At 44.4% G+C, this 14,450-nt stretch overlaps 1 protein-coding gene across 1 annotated transcript; it reads right to left on the bottom strand.

Moving 5' to 3' along the window:
• Nucleotides 1–1,201: 1,201 nt before the first annotated feature.
• Nucleotides 1,202–14,049, bottom strand: WEE2 (WEE1 homolog 2 (S. pombe)). The gene is made up of 11 exons (XM_009708561.1): nt 13,705–14,049; nt 10,360–10,559; nt 9,311–9,359; nt 6,638–6,810; nt 5,869–5,990; nt 4,443–4,589; nt 3,575–3,676; nt 3,160–3,245; nt 2,089–2,259; nt 1,842–1,984; nt 1,202–1,358 (listed from the first exon to the last, which is right to left on the bottom strand). The coding sequence occupies exons 1-11, from the start codon at nt 14,035–14,037 to the stop codon at nt 1,202–1,204; spliced, it is 1,683 nt and encodes a 560-aa protein (XP_009706863.1). The 5' UTR covers nt 14,038–14,049.
• Nucleotides 14,050–14,450: the final 401 nt, after the last annotated feature.

Genomic DNA, 14,450 nt, shown 5'->3' with positions numbered 1-14,450 from the left:
CCACGGGTGATTGAGATCTCCCGGATGGTGGGGAAGGAGGCCCAAAGGAAAAAAAAAGTCACTCTGTCGTAGGTAAAAAGATAAAAGTCTTTATTTGCACGTTTCACTTCTTAAAGGATAGATCTGACAGTTTAAAAGCCAGCACTACCCAACATTTGAAAACAAACTTCAGTAAAAACCGAAAATAACCAAGTTACCAACTTTACAGTCTCCCTCATAACAGTGCAGTGTTCATGTCCAACTACTACCGCTAGACATAGAGCCAACAAGGATTCAGAAAGTTGTATTGGGGGGAAGACTTAATAAGTATTAAATATATACACTTTTCACATGGGCAACTGCAAAAAAAACTGACAAGGCCTAAAAAGCCTTAATTTCCCTCATCTTTGCTGAAAGCCTGCAGTTTACAGGCAGGCAGTTCTACCACATAAAAGATAACTGGAAGGGCAATAGGTACAGACCCACCTACCAGCCCACCACAGTTATTCTCCCCACTTTAAAAAAAGGAATCCTTGCCAGTCAACATAAAACAAGTCGAGCATCAGTGACTAGCCTGCAAAAGCTTAACCAGTTACATGATTTTTGTGCTTGCTGCTGAAAGTCAAGGGAGGGAAAGTTTTCCTTCAACTTCCACAAGTAAGGCTGCCTTAACTCAAAGCATTTCCTTTTACTTTGTCCCCCTCAGTGAAATGCCACACCAGTTGCATCCCAAGTCCACCAGGACTATCTTCTGATGTATAGTTAGAACTGTCTACCATAGTCTCTGCCTCCTTACTTCTGGGAGGGCCCAGCTGTAGATGCTGTTTCCCTGTACAGCCACTATCTCCCCTCTAAAGATACACAGGTGGCCAGAGTGATAAGACCACAAAAACATCAATAATAGGGGCCAACTAAACAAATCGGGAAGCGAGTACAGGAAATGCCATCCTTTCCTTTGTGTGGCAAAACAATTCTTAGTCTAGAACAAGGCAAATTACACAAGAAATTAAACAGGTAAAAGACTGAGGACAATAATCTTAAATCCCATGATCTGACACTTGTAAGCTAGTCATTCTTCCCTCAGCCAACATCTCATCATAACTAATGAGGGAACCAAAACCCACGACAGGGAGGGAGAGCAAATATGGGGCATCGGTCCATGCAGACCCTCTGCTTTCACAGGGCCACTCAGCAGCCAGAGCTTTTTGGACAATGCAGAAGTTCAGTAACCCAAAGTAAAGCTAAGTGAGCGACAGCTCTTCCCTCCCACTAGGCGCTTGCTGTTCTGCTTAGAAGAGGTCTCAGACTCTTGCAACTTGGCAGTTCCTAAGGGCTGGTCCTTCATGAGGGTCTGGGCAAGGCGGGCTGCTTTAAGTTCCCTGCAGGGGGGAGATGGAAGGAAGAGGAGAGGAAGAAAACCACATCATGCACGAATCCTCATCAGCTACAGAAGAAAGCTATAAACAGTCTTTCACAACAGGGTTACTGCAGTACTGCAGCATTGCTGGAAAGTGGTGAGTTTTCACCCCAGAGTGACATGAAGATTACTGCAGGTATCTCTAGACAGTTTCTACTTCAGAACAGATCAGCTTTGAAGGTTTAACAAAAGAAAACTATGCATCAGGACAGTAACACATTGGCACCAGTATGAAGGAGTCCCTAGCTCAGTTGTTCTCCCATTGTTTCAGATATTTGTGAATGTTGGAACTTCGATCAGTGCCATCTCATGCAGCACAAATACCTAGAGGCACATGCTTCTAGAGGCACAAATACCTAGAGGCACTACCCCTCCACATTCAAGTCTAGTGACCAGCACTTGTTGCGCCCATATCTTCTCTCCTTTATGCCCAAGCCAGCCCTACCTTTCCAGCATGGCGGTCTTGCACTTCTCCACATTTAGCTGCTTCTGGAGCTGCACAGCTTTTCCACGTGAAGGACAGAGAACTGGATGTTTAGTAAGAGCTGTGGCAGAAGGTCTTTCCACTGGGTCAGGATGGATCATGAGCTAGAAGGCAAAGGAGTTCAAGGTTTAAGGAGTTCAAGGTTTAACACTCCCTCTGTCATATGCCAACTGGAAAAGCCTCCATCCTCTCAAGACTATTTCCTCACCTTGAGGAGTTCAAGAAAGCGATGAGGAAGCTTCTGGGGGATTGGTGGGATATTGCCTTTGCGGATGTGGTGCCACATGGCCCCATTGTGAGGCAGTGGTGCCGTGCCGGCTGCTAGAGCTACTGTGAGTGCCAGGGCAAAGATGTCTGCCTTCGGCAAATAGCAGTATTGCTGCAGAGAGAAGATAAACAGTGATAGAAGGGAATGTCTTGCTATACTGAACAAAGGTGGGTTGAGGTACTAGCTCAAAAAGAAACAGCCGAACAAGTATATGTATGACACTGCCTTCGCTATCCTGGTTAGCTGTTTTCTCCTCTTTAGGATAAAAAGATTGATAACAGGTAGTATTGGAACTAATAGCACATTGGCTTTCACCCAGTCATGAGGGGCTTGCAGCCCACATTAGGATCACTGCAGCAAATCCAGAGGATAGCCTAACAAATGTGTGCCTCCAGCCCTCACCACAAGGCAATAAGCTAGCCATGCCCAAATCAAACTAAAGACTGCATGCAATATATTGACCTAACAGTTCCTAAATCCACTTGCATCACAAAAAGAGACTGTCACTTAAATACCCGAGTTGAACTCATCCAAGTTGGTTGTTACGTACTGATTGCCTTTTTGTTCACTGGCCAGAGTGGCAAAACTGCAGTCAGTTTAAGAGGTGTGTTGTGCCTCCCATCTCTCCATGCTACCTGATCAGTTCTTGTTGTACAAGGCATTTTCTGGGTGCACATATTCCTCAGTAATCACATCCAGCAGTTTAATCTCAGCTGGGTGTGTAAATGAAGCATCTCCAAACTGATAAAGTTTTGTCCCATTCATCTCTCACAAGTAGAATAGTTACAATAATCTAATAAAGTTACTTATGAAGCATGTTAAATATTTACATGACAAGACCTATACCTATACTATTCTTAAAGTGTTAATTTTGCTGATTTCACAGCCAGACCAGACACAAGAAAGAGAAGATAAGGCAAGGAATATGCCAGACTCATGATTTCACTACAGTTGATCTCTCCCCACTTCCTTACCACCCTATTCTCCCCACCACCTCACCAGAAGCTATACCTCTTGCAAAATTTCATTGGCCAAAAACCGTCTGTCTCCTTCCTCCACCTGGGGGTTTGTTATTGATGTCACATGGCCAAGGTCACCTGAGACAAAGAACAAGCAACCAATGGAGCAAACTGATGTAGACCTCCATCAATAAAAGTCTGCATTTCATAGGCACCAACAGAGCAATCAGAAAACACTGAGCAAGAGAGCAAGCCTGCTCCTAATCAGGAGTCTGGGCTTGGAAACAAGCACATGAGTTTCCCAGAACTTATCTCCTTAGAGGAATTAATTCTGATAAGTAGCAGAGACATTCAAGACTCTGCTATCAGTTTTGTTTGCAAGTCTCTTCAGCCGCAGGACAGAGCAGTATCAAGCAGTAAAGAGCAGCCCTAATCTTAAGCCAGTTGTAATGTGGTCTAAAACCTACCAATCTTATACACCACACCAGAAGAGAATTCATCTTCACTGTCACTCTCTTCCTGCCCAGCAGGGCCCACAACTGCCAGCTTGTGACAGATGAAGATATTACCTGCAAGACAATGAAGCTTAGAAATAGTGTGATATCAGTAGCCAGACTGCAGCAACCTGACAACTTTGTAAAAATCCCACCTGTCAAGCTTTGCAGCCAGAGAAACTATGCACAGGCTTCTCATCTGTTAGTCTTTCTGCCCAGCTCAAGTATTCAGCAATACAGCTGACAGAAGGCAGTTGTATCTTGTGCATAAAACATCCTAGTGTAATCAACTTTTCTGCCCCTCCCTCTGCCCCCCAAGCTAGAAGTATAGATTTCTTTTTTAGGAAAAACAAGCTCCACTACAAGGACATAACTATGTGACTGTGTGAGAGCATTGCCTTGGAGGTGCCCATCCCCGGCTGCAGAAAGGAAAGCTTATTACTAACTTTTGCAGGAACTTAATCCCTCAGGGTAGGTACAATAAATATTCACTTCTCACTCCAACTCTCACATACAAAGGTCAAGTGTTGTGCAACAAGACACCAGCAAATAAGGAAGTCCCCATCTTCATTAGCAGCCCTACTTGCTCCACCAGTATGAAAGTGATTTCTGTGAGCCAGGATTATGAAGATCATGAGTCAGAAGTAAAATGCTGCTGTCCAAAAAGGCTCAGTTTTAGAGCAGCAGCGGCAAGAATAAAAAAAAAAGAAACACAAGACATTCACCTTTTCGGGCAAGATCCTCTTTGCTTTGAAGCACTGTAATGGGTCCAGCCAGAAGGACTTGTTACAGGTCCTACCCCTGGAGGACCCTCCACAAAGGAGGGGAGCACTATACTTACTAGGTTTGATATCCAGGTGCACAAGGCCAGAGTTGTGGATATATTTTAGCCCCATGGAGACTTGTAACAATATTTCTTTCAGCTCTGCTTCTGGGAAATACTGGCCAAGCTTTGCATTTTGCAGCACCTTATCTTGGAGACTCCCACCTAGGTGGAAACAGCCAATCTGAGACCTGACAAAGATTTTATGGAGCAGCATGTTTGAAATAGCTCAGTAGAAGCTATTGCCCAGAGCACTTGCAGGCTTGCTAACTACCCCCAACCAGACCAGCTATATATGCTGTAGTGATCAGACTTAGACATCACCATTTGGCTTCAGCCTTTCCATTGCCTCAAAGCTCCCTGCCTCCTGCTTGCCAAGGACAGAGCAACTGCAGTTCTATGTACAGCACCAGAAGGGCTGACCTGGTAGTGATGCTGCTGCAAGTGAACAGTGGAAAAGTTAATTACTTTTGCCATGCTTACAGGCAGAAAGCAGGTATGTGAACAGTGGAGAGAGGAAATTAAGCTCCCATTAGCAGATTTTTGATTGATGAATGTAACATTTGACATAGAGTTGTGTGGGTCTCCATTAAGGCACTCTGGCTGTTTCAGGACTAGCAAATACCATGGCCTCTCTGCCCATCGGCCTGCTTTTCACCGCTTCTTTAGTCTCGGGCATTCATCCACTAGAACACAAGAAACGCACCAATGCTGCAGCAATGATCACCGCATTTCATGGCTACCTCCACTAGATTTGAAGCCATTACTCCAAACAGCTATCACCACTCATCATTGAGCCCCAAGACTGCAGGAGCAGTTGAAAGATAACAGCTATATATTTGCCTTCAGCTCCTCTGGTAGCCAGAGGTGTCTTTTCCAGTGTGTCTCAAACAGAGGTATGGCCGAGGGCAAACCCAAGTAAGAGTGTACCACCCTTTCTGCAGCACCCCATTTACAGTTTATCTCATTATTTAGCTCCATTCCTCTGTAGCTGTTGAGCCCTTTTTTCTAGCCAAGATGCAAGGTGCCTTCATCTCAATCAGGTAGCCACTCTTCAAATCATTACCTCCCTTCATTAAGAAGGGTTTGTTTCCAAGATACATAGCACTTAAGTTAGTTGCTCTTGAGTCACTCATACCAGGTTTTACCTGGGCAGTCCCAGATGCAGCTCTAAGCATCAGCATGGGGAATACTTTTCCAGGCCAGCCAACACAGAGGAACAGTTTTAAAATCCCACAAATTAGAGGGTATTCACTACTTGTAAAACATTGGCACCCTTCAGAGCTTTGTCTAAATATCATGAGCCCTTACTGGATTCTCCATGAAACTGTAGCCTCAGTGCAGTTTGCTTCGTTGTAAGGCAAAACATCCCATATTTAAGTATAAAAGAACATAACCACACCAATCCTGAGATCTCAGCCTTTAACAGCATCACAGCTCTTACCGTTGCAGTGTTCGTTTTGGATAATCATGTGATCGTCCTCTGCCCATGCTGAGTAGTAGCGCACAACATGGGGGTGGTGTCCAAGGACAGCATGAGCATAAACCTCACGCAGTGCCAGCTGCCTAGAGAAGCGCACACAGAAAAAGCAGAGGTGACAGGGTGCCAGGGTCCTGCTTGGGACCCTGAGAGGAGCCCTGGTTTGCAGCCTAGCTTGAGAAAGGGAAAGCAGAGGTGTTTAGGACTTTCTCTTGAGGTTTGGCAGATGGGCTGCCTCTCACAGCTGCTGAAGCAAAACCTGCTCTTGCTCAACTGCACTGAGCAGCTGTCAAAAAAATAATCACTGAGGAAATCTTTTGTTAAAGAGGCATAGGCAGCTTCAAAGACTCTGCTTTAGCATGCAGGACATCACTAGCTGGTCAATACAGTTGTGAGCAGCGCTGGCCATCCAGCACAGCAGGAACATATCACAAATGGACTATTTGACAGTTACTATTTTAACAAGACTGGCTGCATGGACCCGAGGAGTTCAGGTAAGCTGTCATCTCACTTTGCATGTGGCTTCTTCCCTTTCTCAGACATTTATATCCCAATAGTCCTAAAGTGGTAACTCCCCCCACTCTCCCAACTGTTACTTGGGAGTGCAACAGCAGCCAGTTTTTGCTCATGCCACCCCTCAGATACCTTTAGATCCACACTCCCTCCTTCCCCATCACACCTCCCAAGAATATGCCCATCATTTCAACTGGCAGTTTCTAGCTAGCACACTCACTCATCCGAGGATCCTGCCAGAGGCCTTTTGGAGCGTTTGATGGCATAAACACATCCATCAAGGCGTTTGATGCACTTGTAGACAGAGCCAAATTCCCCCACACCAATTTTTTCTAGTTCCAGGAACTCATTCTTGTAGCGGGAAACCATATTGCTCTCCTTCAGAGGATACCTCTGCAAGGTCACAAAAACAAAGACAAGTATGAGTTGAAAGACTTAGATAATAACATCTGTTATGTTTTTAGAGCTGTGTAGCACTTACTGTCACAGAGCACCCATGTTGCTCTCTCCCCCATTCTGGTTGTTCATCCAAGCATGCATGCAGGTATGCTGGCAATTCTTGAAATGCTACCTTTCACTTAGGCATGTTGTGGGTTTTTTCCTAACCACCTAACAAAGGCCATCTTGGCCTTGTTTGCCCAAGGTTTTATGAGGTTTTTTATTTTTTTTTAAATCATTACTTGCTACTTATAGAGGTAGAAATTGCAGCTAAGGAGAATTGTCGTCTAGTGGCTGCATGTGCCTAAACCTCCTTGGGTTGCTACCATCACTTCTCCTCTCTTGGCAGCCCTACCCAGTTCCTAGACCTGCAGCCAATGGAGTCAGTCAGGGATAAACAGCAGGCAACAACAAAATGCTTGTCTCTTGCCCAGCTACTGCAGACTCAAGAGGACCTGTTACCAGCCTTGGTAGGTGGAAGTCCAGTACCTCTGAATTAGCCAGACTCATGTACTGAACTTGTGTTTAAGTAAGAGCTATTGCCTAATTTTGAGCTTAGGAGAGAAGCTTGGTGTTGTTGGCTTAATGTGGCCCCAGCTATGTAAGAGCTGCATTATTACTGTGGTAGCCAAGATTGCCTGCAGAAAGGACATTCTGCATCAGTTCAGGTTCTCATCAGGTTTGAAGCACCAGCTCTTAACTAATGGCAGATTAGCAGGTCTCAGTGTATCTGTTTGTATTCCCAGCCATTTCTCACTGGGAGTCACTTTTCCACAAAGGACTGAAGGCCCACAGAACAGCTGGAGCATCATTACAGCTACAGTAACGGTCACTAGGGAAATAGGAGCTGCTGGTACTACTTGTAGAGTGATGACTACTGGCAGGGGAAATAAGTAAAGAAGGGATAAGCAGTGGAGCATGAAGTGAACAAGAGAGTGGTCCAAGTGATTTTTCTTCATCCTCCTGCATCCCTTACAGGGACAGTGTCCCCTGTTGCACAGTGGTTTTCAGAAACCACTGCTGTGATTGCTGTAGCGTATGGTATATGACCTTAAAGGGTGGGAGCAAAGACTTGGTCCTCACAGCCAGTAGGATGTGGCCCATATGAAACAGCAGCCCTTCACAATATTTCATAAGGCAGCTATATTTTACAGTACCTTAAAAAGCTTCGGGAATAAAGATACCTCCATCTATATTACATACTCAATCTAATCAGCATTCGAGCAGAATAATATTTCAGTAAGTCACAAGTTATTTGAGACTTTCTTCTAAGGAAAACAATAACTATGGTAGCCCCGGATATCACCTGGTAGAAGATTTACCCTGCAGCTGTAGTTTTTCCATGGAGACCAGTTGTTCCTGCAATACCAGTCTCCTCGGCTAGAGGGCACCATTGCTCTTCCAATAAGCCTAATTATTTCACAATTACAATGAACAATTCTACCTGTTCGCACAAGACAAGATACTTCCTTCAAGGGACTTTAGGAAAACTGAGATTTTTCACCTCATCTGAACGCAGATATTTAATTCAGGCTTGGCTTGCTTTCCAGAAGCCAGCTGGATGAATAGCTTCCCCCCAGATAAAACTGGGAAGAAGGCTGCGGGACACAGATTCCCACACCAGCTGCCCATCTCTGCCAGCACAGCTGGGGTACATGAGACATCGCACCCTGCCCCATGCAGCCAGGCCAACACACCTCTCCTCTGAGGTTTGCCAGCAAAGCACTGACATCGGCAACAGCAAGAGAACTTGGTTCTGAGTTGTAAGACAGCATTTCCTGTCGTGTAGCTACATAAGTGTGGTGGGGCCTTCCCTTGGAGCCCAAAGCACATGGACACCTCCCCAGCTGGAGATTTTCCTACTGAAGGAGAGTACAGAATTTGCTGCCTTGCTTCAGAAGTCTACCTCTGTGACTACTGCAACTGAAATTCTGCCCTTAGTTCTTATCCACATCATAGCCGTTCAGCTCAGGCTTTGTGTTTTTGCAGTGCAGGTCCCTATATTATTTGCAATATAGAAGCCATGTTCCATTCTCATCCAAAGTACATTGATTCACAGGAACAGCAATACACCTGCTTTTTCAAACCACAAAGGTACAGCCACTATTTATGCTAACTCAATATTATAGTAATACAGTTCCCCCTGGGGAACCCAAATTATACTGTAGTTCCTAGAAAGACCTCCTGACCAAAATTAATGAGTTTTAGGATTACTTGCCAAAGTTTCAGACTTGCTTTAGTACAACTTTCCTTTGGAGACAGGAATCATTGCCAAGTTTGTTGTCTCAAACAAATGTTAACATAAAACATTCAGGTTGGAGTTACTCTGTCATAGGTATTCATCCTCTGTGATGAAGCAATGATTTATACTCCAATAGCAGAATAAATTTCATCAAGCACCAAATATTTACAAGCATCTTATCCTCTCTGTGGGAGGAAATACACAGACACTGACCTTTGTAGGTAGCTCCTGTTGTATCTGGCTTCTTGGATCAGGATGCCTCCTATAACAGAAGTTTAGGAAAACCTGAATGTATCATTTCAGTGCAACAATCCAACAGACATTTGAAATGAAAACATTTTTCAAAAGAATCTCCGAAACTTGCTTCACAGTTTAATTAAAGACATATTTTGTAGAGTGTCAATACACAATGAATTTCTAGTTGAGGCCTTAAAGACTGTAGTCCCCGGCTAGGAAATGAAAACATTTTTCAAAAGAATCTCCAAAACTTGCTTCACAGTTTAATTAAAGACATTTTGTAGAGTGTCAATACACAATGAGTTTCTAGTTGAGGCCTTAAAGACTGTAGTCCCCGGCTAGGAAGTCTTTGTTCCCATTTAGAAAGTCTCCACATACCAACTTCAGTATTGCCCACAGGACAGAGTAGCATCATTCAGGGGCATCATTCTCCTGACCACCTTATTACTGGTGAAGCTACACAGAAGATGACCTTGCACAAGCTCCTAGTGAAGGAGAGAACTGCCCCACTCTGCTTTCAAAGGGGATACCCAGCTGAGCATCTGTTACAGTTGGGTCTATAAAAAAAGCTGAACATCATTGTAGTGCACAGGTATTTGACTAGGTTTGTGTCTTGCTTTAACCCAGACCAGATCCAGAACTTTTGCAGGTCAGCAGTAGCCTGCACCCATCTTAAAAGCTGTATTACATGCAAACATGCACGTCATTTCTCCCAAGTTGCGGGTATGTGCATAACTGAATCAAGCTGTACTCTACCCATGGTTGAGAAAGAAAAAGGTATAATTTTCTTCTACACTATTAGCTGTTGATCCCTCACTTACAGTTCTGAACAAAGGAAATGACTGATTTTATTTATATTTCTATTACCTTCATATGTCTGCTAATGTTTGCTCTGTACCAATGAATACTGCAGAAGTGAATGATTCATTGTTAGCAAATAAGTCTAGGTACTAAATGTCTCCATCATTACTTATCTCCTTCAAACAGTCTCCTTCCAGCCTGTTATTTAAGAGTAGCTCACTTACAGCTCTCCTCTGGTCTTCCGTTTGCCATTAGGAAGAAAGAGCATTTGTCGATACGACTCTGGTGTAAAGGGATTAATGTTGACAAGAGAATCTTGGGTAGAGTCATCCAAGTCAGCACCAGGAGTAAATCTCAGATGTCGGAAGCCTTTGGATGGAATCTTTGTCCCAGATGAAGGAAAAGCTGTCTTCGATAACAGACTCTGTATTGAGGGGGGAAAAAAAAGTGGCAGATAAGCCAGCAAAATGTTTTTCTTGCTGCTATGTCAGAACAAAAATGTCTGCTCTCCTGAAAATCAAGGAGAGCTCATCTCCCTTCCTTAGGATAGCTGAATCATTAAACCCCTGCATCCCTAATTTAGTCCTGAGAGTTTTCTTCTCCTTTCACGAAGTATTACATTCTTTGCTAAGTCCTTTCAGACTCTATTCCATGCTCACTTGGTTGAGGCCTGCAGAGCCATTTTGGCAAGTGCAGTCCTCCAGAGGAACCAGCTGCTCATCTTTCCCACCTCCAGACACACAAATTGCATCATATATTGCATCAACATGGAAGATCCAGTTCTGTCAAGCATGGACAGTTGCATCAGTTTGGTCAGGACAGGTTTGTCAGGAGATGATATAGTTTCCTAGAACCCAAGTTTCCTTTTGGTTCCCCAGCAATAAGCAGCATTAGTATAGGGGAAGATGATAGAAATATTTGTATATTTGTATATGGCTGTTGGCAAAGTGCCCAGAAAACAGTTCTCCTCAAGAAGAAAAACCAGAGTTTCAGAAATTTAAGTTCAGAAGGAACCTCTGGATCTTCCATAGTTCAGCTTCCCACAAAAGACAGACCATTGGGTTTCACCTACTAGTCCGAAACCTTGAGCTAAGTAAAGCATAACTTCAGAGAAGCGCCCAGTTTTGATCTGAAGACAGAAAAATCTAGTTACCTTCCGTGATTTGACCCCTTCAGTAACCATCAGCTTTTTGAAATATAAGTTTGTTTTTGACGTGTTTCAGCTTCAAGAGAGTGGTTTAAGGTCTAAAGGGGTTTTTAACGTATCTGTTTCTGCTAGTTAAAAGCCCTTCAAGAACCAAGAACTTTCCCTGTCATGAAGATCAATATACTTATATATCTTTTTGATCCAACAGTGGTCTCGCTCTTGTGAGTGGAGATGTGGCTCCAGGACCATAACTAGAGTTCCTCCCTTCTCTCATTGAAAGTTTTTTGAGGATAAAAAAGCTATGAAAGACATATTCTGCATCAACCTAACTGATGCTGCACTCACATGTATAGCTACTTCTGGGACATCCCTCTATTTCTATACCATACTTGCAAGTTCAGCTGCTGGTTTACTATGACCCTAAAAGTGCTTCTTAATCAGTTGCTCAAGCTCTGGTCTGAATCTCTTTGCTCTTGGATGGAAAAGTTCTGCACGTGGATGTATTAAGAGCAGTATATGTCCAAGCCCGATTTAGCCAGCAGCCTAGCAGCTCTGTATAATTGTGGCTATACACTAGTCTAACCACAAATCATGAAAGAGATCTAAAATACCATTGCAGTCTGCTGTTGTATACATGCAATTCCCATCTGCTCTACTAGGGCTCTATTTCATAACCAGACTTGTCTCCTGTAGCATCATCTGAGAGTAGCTGCTGCCATGCAGTGTAAGGCAGCTACCGTAACAAGCTCCAGCAATCTGTTCCAGGATTGGGCAGGTCTACAAAATACAATCATCAGCCTCCTCCGCCACGTGTCCTAGCTGGGGCTCCAGCGCTCATCTGTCTGCAGTTAGGTGTGGCTCTACTCTCTTACCCTTTCTCTCACCTTCAAATGTTCCCAGATCAACACTCCCAGCCTCACTCATAAGCAGATTTAGGCCCTTTAGAGCTCACCTTTTGCAGCATGCTTGGAAACCAAGACTGCTCTCTCAGACAACAGCAAAGGAAAAGAAATTGTTGATTTAGTGCAGTTGCTGCTCATGGGCTACAGGGTGACAAACCACAGGCAGCATGGTCTTGAGCATCCAGCCAACATGTTATCTACACAAGAGCACACACTGAAAGCACCCTGCACTACCAGTAACCCATCTGGTCTGCAAGAGATTCTAGACCTGTCACCTGTTTTCAGATGAGATTCAGGGAGATTTCTTATAAAAGGTCATTGCAGGAAGTTCTTGGAGTCGTGCCATTTAGATCCGCTTTCCCTTAGAGAACAGCAGGCCATTCCTCAGTAAGTATGGCCACACAGCTGGTCCTATGTGGCCATAGGATCATCCTTCTCTCCACATGATCAGGCTTCTGGAGGGGGACAGAAGTCAAATCCTAGCTCAGAAGTACTAAAAGGACTGATCTGTATACCACTTAAGCAAAGGAGCGACCAGTCTATCAGTAGAGCAGGAATATTGAGAGAGGACTGAAAGAGCTACATTTCAAGTCTTGAATGCTAGAAGCCAGTGCACGCTGCAGAAGTTATCAAAGAACAGAGAAGCTGGTGCCAAGTCTCCACTTGTGCTTACAGAACACAAAAAGCAGTTGTATTATATTCTATACAAGAAGTTCCACAGAAAATAGGGGCTGGGATCATTCTCCCAAGAAAGTAGCTCAGTAGAGAAGTTACATTTTGGGACACTGACATAGAGGAAGATAGGCTAACCTTGCTCCACAAGCACACGCTTGTTTGTTACCCCTTCCAAAGGGGATCTGCTGCCCTGAGAGCAAAGTCCCACTTTCCCAAATTCACTTAGCAGCTCAATTTCACACAAAAAGAGAATCAGCATCACTGAACAACAAGCTGGTTGGAGGCAATCCAGACTTGCCAGACAAAGTATACCCCAGCCACAACGCCATTTCCAGCTTTGTCTTTCAAAAAAACCAATCTATTTGCATCCACAAATGTGCTGAACAGAGCAGTCGAGGCAGCTGCCTGTCTCCAGGCTCTCCCTGGAATGAGAAGCTCCTTGAAGAGAGATGCATTTATCCCTCTGGGAGCACAGTGCATTCTTCCTCCAGAGATGCTACAAGCATCCACTCCCCTAAGCAGAGTGTGAGGGGCACACGGGCAGCCAAGACACATGGTTACTTGTTTTTTAAGTCAGACTGACCCAATGCCAGCTAATTGGTTTTAACAACAGCTTGGAAAGGGTCAAGACACTTGCTCCCACATACAGGTTTCCATCCACACCACAGAATAACCCTTTCATAGCAAAGGAGCTCATGGTCCAGGTTTCTAAGGGAAGGGTAGAGGCTAACAACAGTAACATTAAAAAAAATGCTTTCCACAGGGCTAGCAACAAACCCCCTCTCCACACACACAGTGATGCCACAGACCTTGCCTGCTCAGACAGAGCTGATACATCCCATTACCTTGGGAGTGTACGGGGTGTCATAGAGCTGCAGCTTCTTCCAGGTGATGTGTAGCGGTGTCTCAGCTTTAGCCTGGCTCTTGCTCATGGCCGGGGAAGGCTTCAGCGTGGGACTCACCCAGGCTTTCGTCCTGCTTAGGAAAATCTCACTAAGCTTTCTCTGAGGGGTTGCTGGCAGAGGACTGCTCCCTTGCCACTTCTGGAACTCGCAGCTCCTGGGGGGGCTCGAGCTCAGGGCATCCTCCTCATTTATGCTTCTATCTTCACTCTCTTCACCGCAACTGGAAAAATCCAGTCGCTGAATGAATTCATTGCTGTTGTCCCAGTCATCCATTTCACCATATGAAACAGAACAGGTATAGCTGATACTGGCCTGCTTTATTAGAGGAAGAGAAAGATAACATTATTTACACAGGCAGATTAACCATCCTCTTCCTTGCCTTATCAAAGGCATTAGTTCTACTCACCACATGCACTCCCCCACCCCAATCCCACATACACAGAAGCCTTGATCACTCATAGATGTCATTTGATGGCATTGGTTAAGGACGAGTACCCCAGAATTACCAAGCACAAATCCACTTAGCTACTGCTCACATAACAACAGATTTTGCTTTTTTTCTTATTGGTACCAGATACAACTCAGAAGTCACTGCCTTTCCCAGCAAGCCTTTAAGACAACTCCTCCACCCACTAACGCTTTGTCCACTCATGTGGACAACACTTTGTACTCTCATGACACATAGA

The sequence above is a fragment of the Cariama cristata genome, unplaced genomic scaffold, assembly GCF_000690535.1.
Source record: "Cariama cristata isolate BGI_N322 unplaced genomic scaffold, ASM69053v1 scaffold39500, whole genome shotgun sequence".
NCBI lineage: Eukaryota > Metazoa > Chordata > Aves > Cariamiformes > Cariamidae > Cariama > Cariama cristata.
This window is presented reverse-complemented; position numbering and strand designations above follow the sequence as displayed.

Bases quoted from the DNA above. Each gene is read 5' to 3' on its own strand.
- WEE2 (XM_009708561.1), bottom strand. From the start codon at position 14,037: ATGGATGACTGGGACAACAGCAATGAATTCATTCAGCGACTGGATTTT. The intron at 5,991-6,637 runs GTGAGTGTGCTA...GCGCTTCTCTAG, and splicing joins CTGGCAGGATCCTCGGATGA to GCAGCTGGCACTGCGTGAGG. The intron at 2,260-3,159 runs GTATAGCTTCTG...TTCTCTCTGCAG, and splicing joins CCAATGAAATTTTGCAAGAG to CAATACTGCTATTTGCCGAA.